This window comes from Acinonyx jubatus, chromosome B4 (genome assembly GCF_027475565.1).
Source record: "Acinonyx jubatus isolate Ajub_Pintada_27869175 chromosome B4, VMU_Ajub_asm_v1.0, whole genome shotgun sequence".
NCBI lineage: Eukaryota > Metazoa > Chordata > Mammalia > Carnivora > Felidae > Acinonyx > Acinonyx jubatus.
The window spans coordinates 123405742-123425063 of record NC_069387.1 but is presented as its reverse complement, the minus strand read 5'-3'; the positions used below and the strand labels follow the sequence as shown (position 1 = coordinate 123425063).

At 45.8% G+C, this 19322-nt stretch overlaps 1 protein-coding gene across 1 annotated transcript in view; it reads left to right on the top strand.

Annotated features, from left to right (window-relative positions):
• Positions 1 to 14230, top strand: part of NUAK1 (NUAK family kinase 1) — a 73264-nt gene extending 59034 nt beyond the window's left edge. Inside the window, exons 5-7 of the mRNA XM_027070943.2 lie at positions 3775 to 3894; positions 5700 to 5832; positions 9563 to 14230. Of these exons, the coding sequence (XP_026926744.1) occupies positions 3775 to 3894; positions 5700 to 5832; positions 9563 to 10716 (1407 nt within the window). The 3' untranslated portion in view covers positions 10717 to 14230. The remainder of the gene's footprint in view (positions 1 to 3774; positions 3895 to 5699; positions 5833 to 9562) is intronic.
• The last annotated feature ends 5092 nt before the right edge of the window (positions 14231 to 19322 follow it).

Genomic DNA, 19322 nt, shown 5'->3' with positions numbered 1-19322 from the left:
AGTCCCGTTTTGCAGGTGAGGAAACTGAGTGACGTGGCAGGTCCCACCCATCACCCACTAGTGCCACGTCCACGGTCAGCCCCAGATTCTTCTGATCTGTCCAGTCTGCTGCACTTCCTCTTAGACACTGCAAATGACCGTCAGACCATTGCTTCCAACACCCTCCTCATCAGCATTTTCCCCCAGCGTTTACCCACCGGCAAGCAGATAGTTCCTTTTTCATCCTGTGAGCTCACAGTGATTATTCACAGAGACCCAGGCCCCTCACAGAGACCGCCGCCCCTCCCCTTTAGGTACCGTGTATAAGTGGACCCATATAATATTTACCCTTTCGTGTCTGGCTTGTTTCACTTAGCTGGGAGTCTTCAAGGTGCATCTGTGTTGTAGCGAGGCTATTTGGAAATGTGAATAATCACTTCCTACCGTATCTTTCTACCTTTGATTTTTATCCAGCAGGACATCCCTCTAGAATGGCTTGATAATAACAAAAACTCCAAAAATTAAGGACCTGCGTGTTGTCTTCTCAGATTCTTTTCTGGGGCCCAGGCTGAACGGGTATTGGCCCAGTGTGGGGACGTGATTTTGAGCCGATACGGGGCAGAACAAGCCCATCACCAGAAAAAATTCAAAGTAGTTACCTTCTCCAAAGGTTACTGATGTGTCGGCAAAATACGACTTTAATTCGGTTATTTTTGTTTTATTATATTTAAAAATCACTATTTCCAAAATTTCAGGTTTTTCAAATTTCCCAGATTTTTTTTATTACACTGTCTTCATGGTTTCTGCCTTTCTCTCGTATCTTCTGTGCTATTTTACTTCATATTTTTATTTTGTTCCGTTCACTTGTAAAAAATGTATTAATTTGAAAAAGGGGCCTTAAGTAATTTCCTGAACTGGAAAGCCAGTATTGTTTTGAATATCGTGAGGTTGATAAAGCTATGGATACAGATTTAATGGTGCGGAGCAAATATTTATGGAGGCCCAACTCTGTGCCAATGTCTGTCCTAAGCATTTTACATACTTTTTGTCATGTAATTTTCACCATGACACTGTGGAGGTGGGTACTGTTCGTAACTATTTTATTTTATTTTATTTTATTTTGTTTTAGAGAGAATGAGCATGAGCTGGGCAAAGGAAGAGAGTGAGAGAGAGAGAGAGAGAGAGAGAGAGAGAATCCCAAGTAGGCTCCTTGCTGTTGGTGCTGAGCCTGACACAGGGCTCGATCTCATGAACCTTGAGATCATGACCTGAGCCAAAACCAAGAGCGGGTCGCTCAACCGACTGAGCCACCCAGGCACTTCCCTACCTCCATTTTACAGATAAGAAATTGAGGCTTTGAGAAGTTTTAACCAGTGGCCATTTCTGCTCTTATAGTCGATAGACACTCCCGATGGTATGAAATCTTAGAGCTGGAGCCTAAGTTTAGGTGGTTCAAGGTTTAAGAACTCTGTGTGTGTGTGTGTGTGTGTGTGTGTGTGTGTTGATTAATATTTCTTTTCCGTTGAAGTGCCAAGAACACGGGGCTAATCTACATTTCTATAAATCTTCTGTCAGTGGCAATGACAGTTTTACTGGGCAAGGCTGATAAGCATCAGTCTGAGAGGACGGGAGGGGTCCCTAACATAAACGTGCTTCTCAGGATAGCTGCACAGAAAGCAAGGGCGCCCAGACTTAGAGAAGTCTGGTGCGAGTGTGTGCGTGCAGGGATTTGCACGCCATGGTGGTGGGTGCCTCTCACGCATGTATTTGGCAACTGTGGACATCGCGGGGTAGGAAGGGGATATGTTTTCCTCGGGACGCACACTGCGCTGTGTCTGCACCTTGCCTTGGCTGCAGTTGCAGAGGCCGAAGCCCTGGGACTTCGGGGCAGGCCCCAGGGCATCCAGCCATTCCCTTCCTTTCCTGATCCATAGGGCACACTTCATAAGCTTCCAACCAACTTCCTGCAAGCAAATCAGAGGCCTTGATAAGAAAGTGGAATTCAGGGCAATTAAGTGCAATGTGAGCCCAGAGAATGGGTTTTCTGAGCATGGTTATACACCAGCTGCTTTCAATGACATTCCATTCATTCATTCAGGGACAACTTTTAGAAAATAGCCTTATTCTGGGGGCTGCATTCAAGACAGAGCCTCAGCGCCACTGGGGCCAGGCTGAGCTCTGGGCATGTGAATCACTCAGCCTATTTATAAGCCCCAAATGGAAATCGGCTTGGAGAATGGCAGAAGCTCAGCTCGGAAGGCTGGGGTGAATCTTGCAGATTATCGGGGGGTGGTCTTGTGCACACAGTGGACTGAAGCTTTAGAGGCACAGGGTTTCCATGGCCGCCTACTAGTCAGCTCTCCTCAGATGCATCACCTCGTCTCCTTAAACCCGTTTCCTCATCTGTTTAAAGAATTGTGTTTAAATATCCATAACATGAAATTTGCCACTTTAACCATCTTTTTAGCTGCACAGTTCAGTGGCATGAAGTACATTTGCATTGTTGTGTAAATGGGGTTTTGGATGAGATTAGAGAAGGGGAAAGTGCTCAGAACAGTGCTCGATACTTGGAGGTTGTTCAGTAAGTGGTGCAAGTTTCTTCCCCTCCTTCCCCTTCCCCTTCTTCTCTTTCCTCTTTCCTTCCTTCCTTTTCCCCTTCTCTCCCTCCTTCTCCACCTCCTCCTCCACCTTCTTCATTTTTCTATTAATTACCTTGTGCTTTTCAAAATATTTTGCCTATTGGCGTGACAAGTATTCGTTGGGTGGGGAGGGAAGACGTGGAACATGCAACCTGCCTCGGGGACTGGAGTCTAACAGGCAAGGGGAAGTTATATATACGGCATGTGTGTATACATACATACATAAATGTACATTATCTGTATATATGGGTGTGTATTTATGTGATGTATATATTTATGCACGATGCACACACGCATACACACACAGAGAAGAGTACTGCCATAGAGGGTAATGAAACCAGGACAGAAGACAGTGATTCTAAGGGATGTGCTGTACCAGAGAACCAGGGTTGGGTAAAACATTTGCGTGGAGCTTGAAGACTTAAAGGTTTACATTCATGTTCTCATCTGGATTGATTTTTTTTTTTTTTTTTAATTCTCACAATAATCCTGTGATCCAGAACAGGAAAGGATCCTGGGTTCCCATTTTCTGGTGGTTCAACTCAGAGTAGCTAAGGGACCTGTTCCATGTCGCACAGAGGGCTGGCGGCAGAGCTTGGCCTGATAGTACAATGACTCAAAATCCAGGGCTCTGGGTCCATTTCATCTAGGGTCACAAGGTTTGGCAAAATACGGTTCTGGTCAGAGTGCGGGCAGATGAAAATGCCGGGGTATCAGCGGCACTGGTCGGGGTTTTCCAACGTGTGATACGCTCTGTGGGTGCAGAGTGAGTTTAGCTGGGCCACAGATGGGCGGTTTCCAGATTAATAGGTGTGTACTTCGTTGTGCATCAGAAACATCAAGCCAGTGATTTCCTGGGTGTTTCTCAGGGCAGGCCTAAACTGCAGTGAAGATAAAGGCCACGTGGGGAGTAATTTTGAGTAAGTAAGAGAGCATGTAGTGGGCGGATGTGACAGAGTTGTGGTGGGTGGCAGGGACTGCAGCTGGGAGTCCCTGGCCCGGTCCTGTGGACTCCTTCCTTTATGAAGACTAAGGACCGGAGAGAGAATGGTGACCCAGCCACAGACCCACGCAGGCGCCCTCGTGTTCAGATGATCTAATGTAGACATTCACTGGAACACTAACAGGCCCCCCTTGGCCTTGCTTCTCTTTGTAGATTGCTGACTTTGGGCTTTCCAACCTGTACCAGAAGGACAAGTTCTTGCAAACGTTTTGCGGGAGCCCGCTCTACGCTTCTCCTGAGATTGTCAATGGGAGACCTTACCGGGGGCCAGAGGTGAGCAAGCTGCTGGTGCGTGGGGGGTGGAGGTGGGGGAGGAAAGGGAGGAGGGAGGGTGAGAATTGGATCTAAGCAATACTTAAGAACAAACAAACAAAAAAGCATGCCATGCAAGAAGACTTTTCCTTATATGATTATAAAAGCCATAATGTAGACACCTGGGAGAAAATTTGAGAAATCCAGAAGATAAAGTTACCTTAACATTTTTGTGACTTCTCTTTTAGACTTTTTTCCAATGTAGATCTCTGCATTTCAAAAAATAATTTCAGTCATTATATATATGTGTATACATATGTGTGTCTGGCTTTTTGTTAGCTTAAAATCATATTGTGACATTTTCTAAATTTGTTATTACTTAAAAGCGTGGTTTCTGATAAAGACATGTTTTATTGTACGAATATACCATAACTTAATCACTTCCCTAGATTTAGACAGATTGTTTTTAGTTTTTCCCTGTTAGGACAAATCAAAAAACAAACCCCCAACCCCCTAACTCTGCAGTGACTGTCTTTTAGCATGTATTTTTGACAGCATGTATTTTTGATTAAGGAATTACAGTTTTAACTGCACCTTCTAATTCACGAGAAATGTGTTTATTTCTTTATATGCCTAAAGGCTCTCAGGGCCACTGTGAGAGATGCGTATGTGTAATGCTATTTTGAAAATGCGTGAGTTGTGAGTGATTATTCTCTTTAAAAGGAAGGTTCTCTTTATGGAGAGATCCACCTGCTGGTTATCCCTTAAATAGCAGCTGCTCAGTGGGTTGAAATGTTTCCTTCCAAATATTTATCTCTTTGAGAGTGTTTGAAGGCAAGGCTGAAGGGTGAAAGAAGGATGCCAAGGCCCCCTACCAATTGTAGTGAAGAGAAAGTCTTTCTAAAATAAGAGTGTAAGGAAGGAGCATCAGACTCAATTTACAAAACTCTAAAAACCTGACACACTACATTTATCAGAGGTAATAAATGCTTCTTTGATCTTCGATGATCTCTTTCCAAGGTTCTAAGCTGGCAGCCTGCGATCTGGCCAGCAAGCAGGCTTTATTTGGCCACATTAGTCTTTCTAAAAGAAAATTGACCAAACCTTTAATAATTGGGAGATTTCACATCAAAGTCCAGTTTCTGACTTCTCCTGAAAAACCAGAGGATCTGGCGGTGCTGGGCTCGCCTGGCTATGTGGAAGCAGTTTGCCAAGGGGAGGCTGCCTCTGTAAGGTGGATCAATGCACTCTACAGTTTGTCTCCGTCCCCAGTGCTCCACGTCGTACCCCAGATTCTCTCTTGCTTTGTTCATGTTTGTTGCGTGCCTGGCTCTCATAAGCATTTGAGTCTTTAGCCCCTGACCCATCTGAAGAAGGTGCAGGAAGGAATTGATTCCTGGATTCAGAGTGAAGGGTCCTATGGCCCAGTCTTGTACCCATCACGTTGGCAGAGAGGGGCTCTGGGGAAATATCGTTTGGCTTTCTTATGCCTCAGTAGTCTCATCTGTCAAATGGGGTTGAATATAATCCAGGCCCTACCTATTTCACATTATACTGAGGATCCAAGAAGACAATCTTTTTAAGAAAATTCTCACGTAGATTGGTACTGTTGGTTTCCGTTGGAAATGGAAAGATCAGGCTCTGAAGCAGCCCACAGCTGCCTTGCCTATAGTTGTCAGGCTGCGGGTGGGAACCTGTCTGCCAGGGGCTATGTTCAGTTCCTGGGGTCGTTGTGGGTGGCTGCTCACAGGCAGTGAGGCCGATGGATTGGAAGGCATCCTGGAACCTGCTTCTGAGCTCCTGTATACCCTGTCTCTCTGCTCCAGGTGGACAGCTGGGCCCTGGGCGTGTTGCTTTACACCCTCGTTTATGGAACGATGCCCTTCGATGGTTTCGATCACAAAAACCTCATTCGGCAGATCAGCAGTGGAGAGTACCGGGAGCCCACGCAGCCCTCAGGTGCGGTGCCCTTGGAGGGTCAGCGGTTGAGCGGGAGTGGTTGGCTGTCCTGCCTTTGCTCACACTTGCTGCTTCTGTTTGAATGTCTATAAGGAGTCTCCTGTTTTTCCTTTTCAGATTTTTGCCTTTTGGCAAAGCTGGCTTGATAACGCTGCTCTGCCCAAACCTTCCCAAATGGAATTTCTAGAGCAAATGCTCTATACAGTAGGCAGGCTGGGAGTCCTGCTTATGCGAACCTGGGCAAGTCCCTTACCATTTGGATTTAGTCTCTCCACTGTTATTTAAAATTTTGGAAGAGGGGCGCCTGGGTGTCTCAGTCGATGAAACGTCTGACTTCGGCTCAGGTCATGATCTCATGGCTCATGAGGTCAAGCCCTGCATCGGACTCTGTGCTCACAGCCTGGAGCCTGGAGCCTGCTTTGGATTCTGTGTCTGTCTCTCTCTGCCCCTCCCCAACTCATGCTCACTGTCTCTCTCTCTTTCTCAAAAATGAGTAAACATTACATTTTTTTTTTTTTAATTTTGGAAGAGATATCCTATGAAGTCCTTTCTAGCCCATGCAGTCATATAAACCACCTTCAACTAGACTCAGTGCCAGGAGGGTGGCAACCGCTCTTTTTCACTGCTGTGCCCCGGGGGCATGTGGTGTGGCGCTTGGAGTCATTTATTGCATCATTTATTGCTATAGCAACTCTACCCCTCCCCCCACCACTCCGAGTAAATTGGTGGTTTATTTTCTTTCTTTCTTTCTTTTTTATACTGGAAATTTGCTAAGATAATAGATTTCAGATGCTCTCATCACACACACACACACACACACACACAGTTTAACTATGTCAGGAGATGAATTAATTGGTTTGACTGTAGTAATCATTTAATCATGTGTATGTATACCAATCATGTTATACGCCTTAAATATATCCAATTTTTAAATTTTTGCCTCACCAGTTGTCCTGTAAGAGGCAGCACTAACAAATTCAGCTGAGCTGAATATACAAAAGCAGGGGACATTTACTCTTACAGAGTAAGGCGTTCTCTCATGAATTATAGTTACCGATCAGAAGTGAGAGAACTGTACACACCTCGAGAAATAGTAGCTACGTAAGGGTTTAGAAGGAGCTGGGTCTCTAATATTCTTACTCACGAACAATTATCAAAACCCATCCAGCTAGTGGTTTCTGAATTAGCTCTTTTCTCTGTATGTTTAGGATGAAAATAGATGAGCTGGGTCATGAAGGATTCTGAATGTTTCTTCTTTTCATGAAGTTTTTCCGATCTCTTTTACTACTTTGGATAACAAATCTAATTCAATTCCTGATTTTTCTTCTCGTATCAAAGTAAAATGGAATCACAAAATAAAATCTTGAGTAATCAATAAAAAAAAAAATTCGGCGGTTTAAACAACAACTAGGTACCGTATCTCTCGATTCCCTGGGTTGGCTAGAGCTCTCCTGGCCGTGCTTGGGTTTCTCCTACAGTTGCATTCAGATGGCCACCTGGCTGGGTCTGGTTGTATGACCCCTGCTCACTGCCCTTCCACGTGGGCTCTGCCCTGCACGAAGTCCCTCCCCAGGCCTCTCTCTCCAGGAGGAAGCCTAGACTTCTAACATGACAGCTCAGGGCTCTTAAGACAGAGAAAGAAGAAGCTTCCAGGCCTTTTTCATGTCAGCACCGGGAAGCCAGATAATGTCACTTCTGCCATGTTCTGTGGGTCAAAGCAGCCAAGGTCATAAGCTTCATCCCTTGATAGGAGAAGGTCATGTGTGGATGGAAAGTCTGTGCACATCTTTGAAATGTAGTTAACACAGACCTTCATAGATAGACATGCTATACACACACGCACACACACACACACACACACAATGGATTCTCATTCTTCCCAGTAGTTACGTTCTACAAAGTTGCTCTGAGCACTGAGGTAGTGAATACTGAAGCACGAGAGGAAATACAGGGTTCAATCTCTGGTCACAATATTTTTGTCAACTGATCAGCATATGATCTTGTTTTATGTATATTTCTGTTTAAAGACACCTCATTTGAAATATCTTACTGGCTCATTAACATCAAACTCATAGCCAACAGCGCTATGACTCCTATCTGAATGAAGCCTATCTAACATACGTATTTTCTCCATAAGGTGTGTCACAGCCTTCTCGAACTTAAGAACCATAGACAGTGCTTTAGCACTATGGTGGGGGGGGCCATTTTACACGGTGAAATCACCAAAAAACAAGGACAAAAATATGGAAAAAAATGGACTATTACAGGCTGTAAAAAGTACACATTTTTACAGTATGAGGGTGGAAAGAAGAAGGCAGGGCGTCATCACCTCCTTCGAACTCAGCTGGGGACACACATACAGGCTGGGGGTGACTCAAATTTTTGCCACTTTGCAAATGTATACAAATGACAGGGAGAGTGGCCGGGTATTGGTTTTGGGGTTACAAATCCATTTTAGTGAGCAGGAGAATTGAGAATATAGAATCTGTGAAGAATGAGGGTTGACTCTTGACTACTGTGTTATACATATATGTATATATGTAGATGCTTTATTTATTTATTTATTTATTTATTTAAATAGGCCAGCCTGGTGGGTTTTTTTTTGTTTTTTTTGTTTTTTTTAAGAAATTTCCAGGTGACCCTCACGGTGGTCTTATTTGCCTCATCGGCTAACCAACACACAAACACAGTTCCTGGCACATTGCAGGAATTTAGAAGATATTTCCTGAATGTCTGAAGGGAACGATCATCCTGTCACTTTTCAGGGGCGTAGCTCACCCCTGGTCTCATTGCCTGGCCCCCACCAGCTACTCTTTAGCCTACACAAGCAGCTGAGGGGGGAGGTGGGGCCTGGGAAGTTTAGGTCCTTCCCAGGATCTAATTCAACTCCCATTGGGGGAAGCACAGTTTGATCTGAAAAGTCAATTTATAAGCTGTGAGAGTCAGTTGGTTCCTGTGGCCTCCTCAACATCCCTTTGGGCCTTTCCCCTAACCCTCTGGCAGCAGAGATTTGCACATGGTATGTCTCAGCCAGGCTATAAGCAGATAGCAGATCTAGATGAGCTCTCGGATCTGACAGCTCGGTAGGCGACAGCTTATGTCAGAGAGGGAGAAGAGGTGAGCTCACTGGGTGTGGGTCTCAGAACCTGGCCAAGGCCCGGGGTCAGGCCAGCCTTGGGGATGGCCCCTCTCCCTGCCCAGGTATGCCAGATGTGAGCCCCTCTCCACCCTTCTCTGTCTTTCCTTCTCTGATGAGGAGCCTTTTTCTCACCATCTCAGCCCTCAGTTTCCTTTTCATGCTGACACACTTTCCCATGACCTTGAGCATGGTGTGTTTCCACGAGCCTACCTTGGAGGTCGAAAGAAAAGCCTCGGTAACCTCCACCTGTTTTCCCTTTTGGTAAAACGATAGCCACCGAAGGAATGGTGGGGCCTGCTTGGGGCCGGGTCTGGAATCTGTTCTGGTTACCTGGACTTCCCCATTTAATGAAGATCTGAGCTGATGGAGAGCTTGGTAGTTCTAGGACATTCCTTTATTTCTATGCAAAAACATGCCAAGATGTGACAATGCACTGGCCTGTGGTTCTGCGTCCTGATGATGCTTTTGATGTACTGTCTGGAAGACATTGGCTCCCATTCCCTAGTGGGGTCTCCTTACCCCTACAGTGGTGGCCCCGTCAAGGCCAAAGGCTTCCGTGCGACGTATCATTCTTCTTCTCTTGTCCCACAGACGCTCGAGGACTCATTCGGTGGATGCTGATGGTGAACCCCGATCGCCGGGCCACCATTGAGGACATCGCCAACCACTGGTGGGTGAACTGGGGCTACAAGAGCAGTGTCTGTGACTGTGATGCACTGCACAACTCCGAGTCACCGCTCTTGGCTCGCATTATTGACTGGCATCACCGTTCCACGGGGCTGCAGGCTGAGGCTGAAGCCAAAATGAAGGGCCTGGCCAAACCCGGGGCCTCAGAAGTCATGCTGGAGCGGCAGCGGTCACTGAAAAAGTCCAAGAAAGAGAATGACTTTGCCCAGTCTGGCCAGGACTCGGTGCCCGAAAGCCCATCCAAGCTGAGCTCTAAGAGGCCCAAAGGGATCCTGAAGAAGCGGAGCAACAGTGAACATCGCTCCCACAGCACGGGCTTCATCGAAGGCGTGGTCAGCCCTGCCTTGCCCTCTGCTTTCAAGATGGAGCAGGACTTGTGTCGGACTGGTGTGCCCCTCCCAAGCTCCCCCGAGGCAGAGGTGCCGGGTAAACTCAGCCCCAAGCAGTCGGCCACGATGCCCAAGAAGGGCATCTTGAAGAAGACCCAGCAGAGAGAGTCGGGGTACTATTCGTCCCCAGAGCGCAGCGAATCTTCCGAGCTGTTGGACAGTAACGATGGGCTGGGCAGCAGCATCCCATCGCCCAGCCCCCCAGACCCAGCCAGGGGCACTTCCCACACCCTTTCCTGCCGCAGGAAGGGCATCTTGAAACACAGCAGCAAGTACTCAGCAGGGACTATGGACCCGGCCCTCGTCAGCCCCGAAATGCCCACACTGGAATCCTTGCTGGAGCCCGGCGTCCCCGCCGAAGGCCTCTCCCGGAGCTACAGCCGGCCCTCCAGCGTCATCAGTGACGACAGCGTCCTGTCCAGCGACTCCTTCGACTTGCTGGACTTGCAGGAGAATCGCCCTGCCCGCCAGCGCATCCGCAGCTGCGTCTCTGCTGAAAACTTCCTCCAGATCCAGGACTTTGAGGGGCTCCAGAACCGGCCGCGGCCCCAGTACCTGAAGCGGTACCGGAACCGGCTGGGAGACAGCAGCTTCTCCCTCCTCGTGGACATGGACGATGTGACTCAGGTCTACAAGAAAGCGCTGGAGATCTGCAACAAGCTTAACTAGCTCCCCAGGGTGCAGGGGGTGGGTTGTGGGTGGGTTTTGGGGGAGGAGTGGGAGCAATGACTTGTGCTTGTGAGCTGGTTACCTCTTTGCTGGCCATGACGATAGACTGAAAAAGGATTGGTACCATCTTGCTCGGCCAAGTCCGCAGCCTTGCGCCAGCACCTGAAAGGGAGAAGTGGGTTCTCTGCCAGTCCTGCCAGCTGCCAGTCAGAATTTGGGTCCGAATTGGCATTTACTTTGCGGCACCTCTCAGAGGACCGGCTGTCCGGGGGAGGTGGTGGTGGCCAGCGCTAAGAGGGTGGGGAGGAAGCATATGGGAGCGGGGGCGTTTCCCTAAACATCATCCAAATGCTTCTGGAGGAGGGGCAAGAGAGCCTGGGGCCGTCTGCTTGGGGTGAGCTCAGAGCTTGCTTCTCTCCTCCTCCCATTGGCAGGCTTGGTCTGACTGGATGGGGTCGGCAAGTAGATTTCAGCAACCTGAAGTTGAGTCAGTGATTTGTTGATAGTGGCTGCTGGGGGTGCTGGTTCGAGTCGCCTAGGCACAATGGGAAGGAGTGTCGTGATTGGACCGCAGTGGTGCCATGGGATTGGAAAGAGAGGGTGGTAGTGCCCAAGCCACGTAGTCGCCATCCTGGACCCAGCTCAGCCCTGGGAGTGTTGGGTCAAGGCATCCTGTGGGCTCTGTGTTTGTCCTTCATGCCGCTAGTGTGACCTTTGTTAATTTGCTAGTCTACCTGGAATGGAAGACAGGGCTTCGGTCAGAGGAGAATGCTCTGAACACTGCTAAGGGCTTAGAAGAGTCAGCCCGTGGTGATTTGGGGGCTTTTTTTTGCCATCTGCCACTTCTTTCCTGATGTCTGCCTTGCTCTTCAGCACAGCCTTCTGAGGATGGACAGGGAAAAAGTTGGTGGCATCAGAGGTCAAACCATGGTGGGTAACTGAGCTCAGGACCCTCTGTGGTCTTTGGGCAGATGAATGGAAATTGATCCTCACCAGCAAGGGGGCAACTTGTCGCTTTCTTTAACATCTCACTGTTAACTGGAATGCTGCCTCTGGGGTTCTCCCCTGCACGAATTGGATGTGATGTTGCCATAGGAGTCACGGGCTCAACCATTTACCCTGTTTACTAATAGCAGATGGGTTCCCATCCACCGAGTGTGGAATCCGCAGAGGCAGGTGAGTTTGCTTCCAGGGAGTTCGTGTTTGGTGGGATATTTGGATGAGAAAAGGAAAGTTAGGCAGAAGGTACTCCCTCCCCCCCCCCCCCCCCGCCCATATCTAAGTATTCTGTCATGGGTTTGAACTCCTAGGCTTTGGGGGAAAAGAAGGCTGAATCCATTCAAATGAATAAGGTGTTGAAAGAGCAGAGTGGGTTGGGAGAAAGCGTACAGGAGAGGGGAACCTTTCCCAAGGAGCCATCCAGATGGTTCTGGAGGAGGTAGGAAAGAGGTGTAGCAGGACTCTTCGGTTAAAAAGTAATATAACTAAGTATTTAACTTCTGGAGCCCCAGACTGCTGGTGGTAAGATGTCAGTCTCACAGTGGGACATCTTCAGATACTGGGTATGGAATTCGTGGTTTCTTTGGGGAATTTGGGATGACTTCAGATCCTACTGGCCTGGGAAAATTGAACCCTTTGATGCAAGATGGCCAACCTCTGGTAGCCACATAGATATATAAGGAAGACTAGTCTCGGGGGTATTTTTGGGAAAACCAATAGACAGTCATTCATAAAGAGATGAGAAAGAATTCACCTTAAGGCACTGAGAACAATCATTGGAATGAAACTGCCCTTTTCTTGAGGAGATGGCTCCAGTTGTCCCCTGTCGCTAGCTCTGGGGTTGTGGCTTGTGCGTGCCTTCAGGTTGAGCTGAGTGGTGCATTACGGGAAGCTTCTCGATTTTCTTTCCTTCAATGCCGCCTCCTTCCTGAACTCCAGTATAGGTTCAAAGGGAAAAAAAAATCTGTAGATAGCTAATTGTGTGTGGGGGATGTGTGGGTGCATGGAGGGCATCCTGCAGCCTGTGAGCTCCCCACTCCATGTCTCATTTCATGCAACCTTTTCTGAACAGCCTATACTGCCACACCGCTGGTCCGTCACGCGTGGCAGCTCGGCCAGCCTAGTTGGTGGCTGTCAGTATGACTTAAGGTATGACACCTACGAAGGTATAGCGCCTACCTACTGGTTGATGTGTTTTTTCCTTTTGCCAAGTGATTGCATTTGTTTAATATTTTCCTTCCTTCTAAAATGACACTATTAAGGAACATCACTCTGCTTCTCCCCCTCCCCCCAAAGCCCCACACCTGCATGTTCTCTTTTGTCAATAAACACCAACAGTGGGTTGTGGCAAAGACAGCCTCCACTCAGAGGCGGAGGTTCTGAGCTGAGTCCTGGTGTGCTGCTAACCAGTTGATGGCCTTAGGCACCTGCAGTGTTTTGAGGGCTAAATTCTCCCTTCAGCGAGGGCTGGAGGGGTGGATTAGCCAGTCTCTCAGGCCCTGCCTGCTTCCGACATTCTGCTAACATCCTGTGATTCTAGATGCCATGTTGACTGTGTCCTTTCAAGGAAAACCTTGGAATAGAGAGAAGAGCTCTTGACGGGCAGCTCCCCTGCTTCCTGATTAAGTCCTATCGTCCCTACCAGTCAATCCCCAACCAAGGAAGTCATGCTCGATTCATTTCCATGGAATTTACAGGTGAGAGACACTTTCATGACCTGGTGGACCAAGCAGGAGAATCCATGTCAGCTGTCCTGGTCCTTTCCCTGCCTCTGTGGGCCTCTCGGTGTCTTAGTTTACACATCTGCCAAAGGAGTAGAATTATACTTCTTTTTACAGGTAAATTTTAAGGCATGATCAGTTTTCAGGAAGTGCTTCAAGACCCTAGGCGAGATGAAAATGCTAAGTGCTCTCTGACTTTCCATCCCCGTTATAAGGTGCTGCTTCTTCAGATGATGGGGAGCCCTTTGCGGGGGGTGGGGAATTCAGGTGAGTGTTGCTCTGGCCTGCTGTCTTGAGTACAAATGTGAATGATCGACTGACTGCTTATTGCCAAACTGGAAATGTTTTGTAGGGATTTACTGGCATGGTATCATTCCTAGAAGAAGAAAAAAAAAAAAAAGAGAGAGAGAGAAACTTGACTGCACATTTTTTTTTTTTAAATCCGTGTTGTGACTTTTATTTAATTTCTATTTTTTTTTTGGTAATAAAAAGTTGACTTTTTTATTTGAATTTGTCTTTTTTTATTTATTGGTCTGAAAGGCATTTCAAAGGTATTATAATAATATATTGGTGTAATTTAATTGGTGCAACATGCTTTATGGCTCCAGTCAAAATTGGTTTTCATTCATTTGATTGGTTTGAGCCCAGAACAGCCTACAGGGGGGAAAAAGCTGGATAACCACCCAAAGTGTGTGTATTTTCATTGGAAACTGATTTTTGTTTTGTTTTTCATTTTTCGTTTTGTTTTGTTTCCGTTTTTATTTTTTAAATTAAATAAATTGCAATGAACTGAACTGGGACCTTGCTTCTTTATTTGGTTGTTTTCCTCTGAGTTAATTAAGTGACAGACTGGGTGTAAGTAGCAGAAACCCACCCAAGCTAGCTGAAACACAAAAGGGGAATTTATTTGAAGTTTTTGGAGAAGGAAATGCAGCTGGAACCAGAACTGGAGCAGTAGGAGCCAAGAGAACTCCAGGCCCTTTTATTCTGCCCTTCTTTGCACACCAGCTTTCTTCTTCTCCTCCTTTTGTAACCTTGCTTTCTCCCTGATTTTATGACTTACCCCATACCTTGCAGGTAGTCTCAGTTCTGGGTTCCAGAAGAGACTACTGGCCCGGTTCCTTCAAACTGGACTGGAGTGAGAAAATGAATAATAAACAAACAAATAACCCACCCAAATTATAGATTGTAATAATTACTATGAAGGATATGGATAGGGTACAGAGATAGAGAATTAAGGGAGGGGGTACCTTTTATAGAAAGAATAGTCAGGGAAGGTATCTCTGAAGAGGTGACATTTGGTAAGAGATTGGAAGAAGAACTAGTTCTATGAAGAGGGAGCATTCTAGACAAAGGGAATAGTATATGCAAAGGCCCTGGGGTCTTCAAAACAGAGCTTTACAGGGTTAATTTCTGGCCCATTGGCATAGGACAATCCTGGTCCCGGGAGTGTGGTGTTTTGCTAAACATATGTGGTCAGGTTCTAACGTGGACTGGCTGTGATTATTTAGGACTCTGTGTACCCTTAATTACAAATGGCCGCCTCCTTTGACAGGTGGTCCCCAGATGAGATACATGCCATGACGTGCAATTTTAAATAAGAATATGTTTCCACTGCAGAAAAATCACTGCCAATTTATTGAAATTTATGGAGAAGATGTTTTTAATCCGCAGAATCATGCAAAGCTTGGGGCATGGAAGTAGAGCAACAGTAGTGCTCTATGAAGACCAGAAAGTTCAGACGAAGGGTTTCATGTCACAAAACCTGCCCCATGCTGTCACAACCATCTAGTTCCGGTGGGAAATTGGGGGGGGGGGAGGGGAATTGGCAGTCAATGTTTTTAAATTATGACAATTATTTTCCTAGTGAAGGAAAATTTATGGTGCTCGTCTCCACCTGACTGGGAATGTGCATTGCGTCATGACCCGCTAGTTTCCCCATCCAGCCCCTGTGCTGGTTTTCATTTGTGAATTAGTCGGGATAGGCTATGTTATGCTAAAGTAACAATTCCCGAAATGTCAGTGGCTCAATATGATCAACGATTATTTCTTACTGTCACCAAGTCCAAAACGTGGGGCAGCTCTCTTTGTCATGTCTTCTCCACACAGGCGCTCAGGGATCTGAGCTTCCTCCATCCTGTGGGTCTGCCATCTTGGGGTCCTCCATTTCTAGCTATGCAAATGAGGGATAGAGAGACCACAAGTGAGGACCTTTTAAGGGTCAGGCCTGAATGTGTATACATCACGTGTACCCTCCTCCCGTTGGCCACAACTCGGTCACCTGACTCCAACCTAATTTCCCGGGTAGTCTTTGAGCCTATAATACTTAAAAAGTGGAAAATAAAATGGAGTCAGATGGGCACATAACAACGGCTCTTCCACAGCTTACGTCTGCTCTCCACAGGGAGGTCCAGCACAAAGAAAAGTCATTTCTGTTGATATTAACTGAGTGCTTACTGTGCCGCAGGCAGTGTGCTTACCCTTTACGTACATCATCCCTTTTAATGCTCCTTTAATGTTTCAATGTTTCCTGATCTCCATTTTTAAAGATGAGGAAACGGTGTTGGAGACGTGCAGCATCTTGCCTGAGTCACCCAACTATTAAATGTGGAGCTGGATTCAAGCCTGGCTGACTAGCTTCTGAGCCCAGGCTCTTAACTGCTGTGTTGTGCCCCTGGGATGATCCTTCCTTAAGTCAAACTCCTTGATCATAAGGCCCTTCTTGTCACTATCCTTGTCCATGTAAATGGCATTTTCCTGCAGGAGCTAAATGGACACAATCGGGAATGAAGACGCGGGCCCAAATCAATGCACTCTCCGAACAAATATGGTGCCAGGGTCTAGAAGATTTCATCTCAGTAGATAAAATTAATAGAATGGGTTCAGGTGTCTTAACTCCTCTTGAGTGGAACGGGATGGAGAATGAGTCTTTCTCTATTCTGAGCACATGCTGTGGCTCCAAACTCAGTAGTAGGCCTTCAGTGGCTAGATTACTTCTGTCCAAAGATGTGTATTTACACACACCCAACAGTGCTGTATAAACTCTCTCCTGTGCTGATGTGTCATCTCAGGGGAGCCCACTACTGGAGGGCTGAAAGCTCAAAGCAACTGCTTTGGAGTCACATGGAAACACGGGATGCCAGGCTGGCTGCACGGACCTGCTTGGCATCAGGCATTGCGAAAACTTCCATCACAAAACACAGAACATCACCGTGTTTTCAAAACCTAGAGCAAGGTGACAATGCAGGCATGGCCTCAAATCAGACTTCCAGAGGAACACCTCCCTGTCAGGAGAAACTGAGGGTGGGGAACAGCTCATTTTGGGGGCAGCTGGAGAAAAGGGGCTCCAATAATATAGCTATCCTGAGAAAGTACTTCAAATAGAAATTTGTGAATCGCTGAAGCTGAAAAACATCTGATGCGGCAGTGCCTGGGGCATTCCAGAAGCTTCAACCATTAGGCTTTGGAGCCCAGACAAAAGGATGTGTGCAGAGCAGAAAGCCAGATGCAGACCTCTGAACCAGGCCTGCTGGTCAGCTCCTAAGAGGCCATGGTTGTGGGTTCAGTCCCTGTGGGGTACAGATGGTTCCTGGCAGGGGAAGCTGCTTAGACTGGCTTCTCATAAACATGTAAATCTGGGCACCATGGTGATAAAGTAAAGAGTCGTGGAGGCTTGGGAAACATCAGCTCCCCTTTTCAGAGAAACAACTCATAATCACATGCTCAGATCCTTTTGGGATCCAGAATCGTGGGATGCTGCTGCCCTTGAGGCTGTTGGAGCTAATGAGAGAGCATCTTGACATGTGCTTCTTCTGTGTCCAGTGCACCACTGGAAAGGGAGGGTGGGGAAATGCGTCCTGGCTCTTTACATTTCCACTGGAAGTGACACATGGCGCGGTGCTCACATCTCATCTCTCCTCATCACTACAACCTAGAATGCTAGAGGCTGCTGTTATTCCATTATCTGTACCATTATAAAGGGGGTGTCTTTTTAAAAATAAGCTTTATTGAGGTACAATTCACATACAATAAAACATACGTGAGTTTAGTTTTGAGGAGGTTTTGAAAAATGAGTATGTGCACGTGATCACCACCAGAGTGAGGATAGAGAACATTTTCACCATGCGCAAGTCTTTCTAACGCTTCTTCCCTGTTTGTCTACACTCCACACCTTTGGTCTTAGGCAAACTCCCAATCTGCCTTCTGACACCATCTCATACAAATGAAAGTTTTCAGCATGTACTCATTTGTGTCCAGCTTCTTTAATTCAGCCCAATGCTTTTGAGATCTGTCCATGTGGTTGCAAGTAGCCGTAGTTCATTCCTTTAAAAAATTTTTTTTATTATTTTTGAGAGAGTGAACAGGGAAAGGAGCAGAGAGAGAGAGAAAGAGAGAGGATCCGAAGTGGGCTCTGTGCTGACAGCAGGAAGCCCGATCTGGGGCATGAACTCATGAACCATAAAATCATGACCTGAGCCAACGCCAGATGCCTAACGAATGAGCCACCCAGGCACCCCATGTAGTTCATTCCTGTTTATCGCTATGTGGTATTCCATTGTATGAACATACCACCACTTGTTATTATGAACAAAGCTTCTCTCAACATCTGTGTAAAAATCCTTATTGGGACATATGTTAGCATTTTCTTGGGTAAATACCCAGGAGTGGAATTGCTGGATTTTATGGTACATGTATGCTTAACTTTAAAAGAACCACAGAGTTTTCTATAGTGGTTGTACCGTGTGACATTATTTACGAAAACATAGGCGAGTTCCAGCTGCTCCATATCTATTCCAGCACTTGACGTTGTCAGTCTTTTTAATTTTAGTTATTTTAGTGGGTACGTAGTATCTCATTAGAGTTTTAATGTGAATTTTCCTGATGATTAATGATATTGAGCACCTTTTCATGTGCTTTTGGGCTGAGTATCTTCCTTTGTAAAGTATCTCTCCAAAATTTTGCCAGTTTTAGAAATTTGGTTGGTGATATTCATATTATTGAGTTGTAGGAGTTTTTCATATATCTAGACACAGGCTTTTATGAGATATATATTTGCAAATATTTTTCCCATTCTGTTTGTTTGCCTTTGTATTTCTTAACAGAGTGATTTGAAAAGCAGATGTTTTGAATCTTGCCAGAATCCTTTTCATAAAATACTTAATGGTTTGTGCTTTTCATGTCCAAAGAAATTTTTGCCTACACCAGTGTTGCAAATATTTTCTCTGTTTTCTTCTAGTAGCTTTACATTCAATTTTTTACACTTAGGTGTATGCTCCATTTTGAGGTAAACTTTTGTTTACCGTGTGGGAAAGGGTTGAGTTTCATTTTTTTTACATACAGATCTTCAGTTGTTGGAGAGCAATTTGTTGAGAAGCCTATGCATTATTACTGGTTTTGTTTTAAATGACCTTAAAATGACCTTTTAAACAAAGAAACAAATAAATAGAATTACCTTAAAAATTAAAAATCAGACAGTATCTTTCATATTTACACATAACTTTATGTTTGCTGTGTTTTCTATCCTCTGTGTTCCAAGCTGCCCGTTGGTATCATACTTCTTCATGGAGAACTTTCATCAACATTTCTTCTAGTAAAGGTCAGCTGGAGACTACTTCTCTCGGGTTTTCTTTCTTTGAAATAAAAATCTTTGTTTCAACTTTATTTTGCAAAGATATTTTTTCTAGTTATAATATTTTAGGTGATCATTTTTATCTCTTGTTCCTCAAAGTTATCACTCCATTATCTTCTAGTTTGCATACCTTCTGATTACAAGTCTGTGATCATTTTTCTCTCTGTTCTCTGTGACATTTTTCTTTTCTGTGCAACACCTAATATTTTTATTTATTATTTTTTCCTTTGGCAACTTGATTATGATTTCTCTTGATA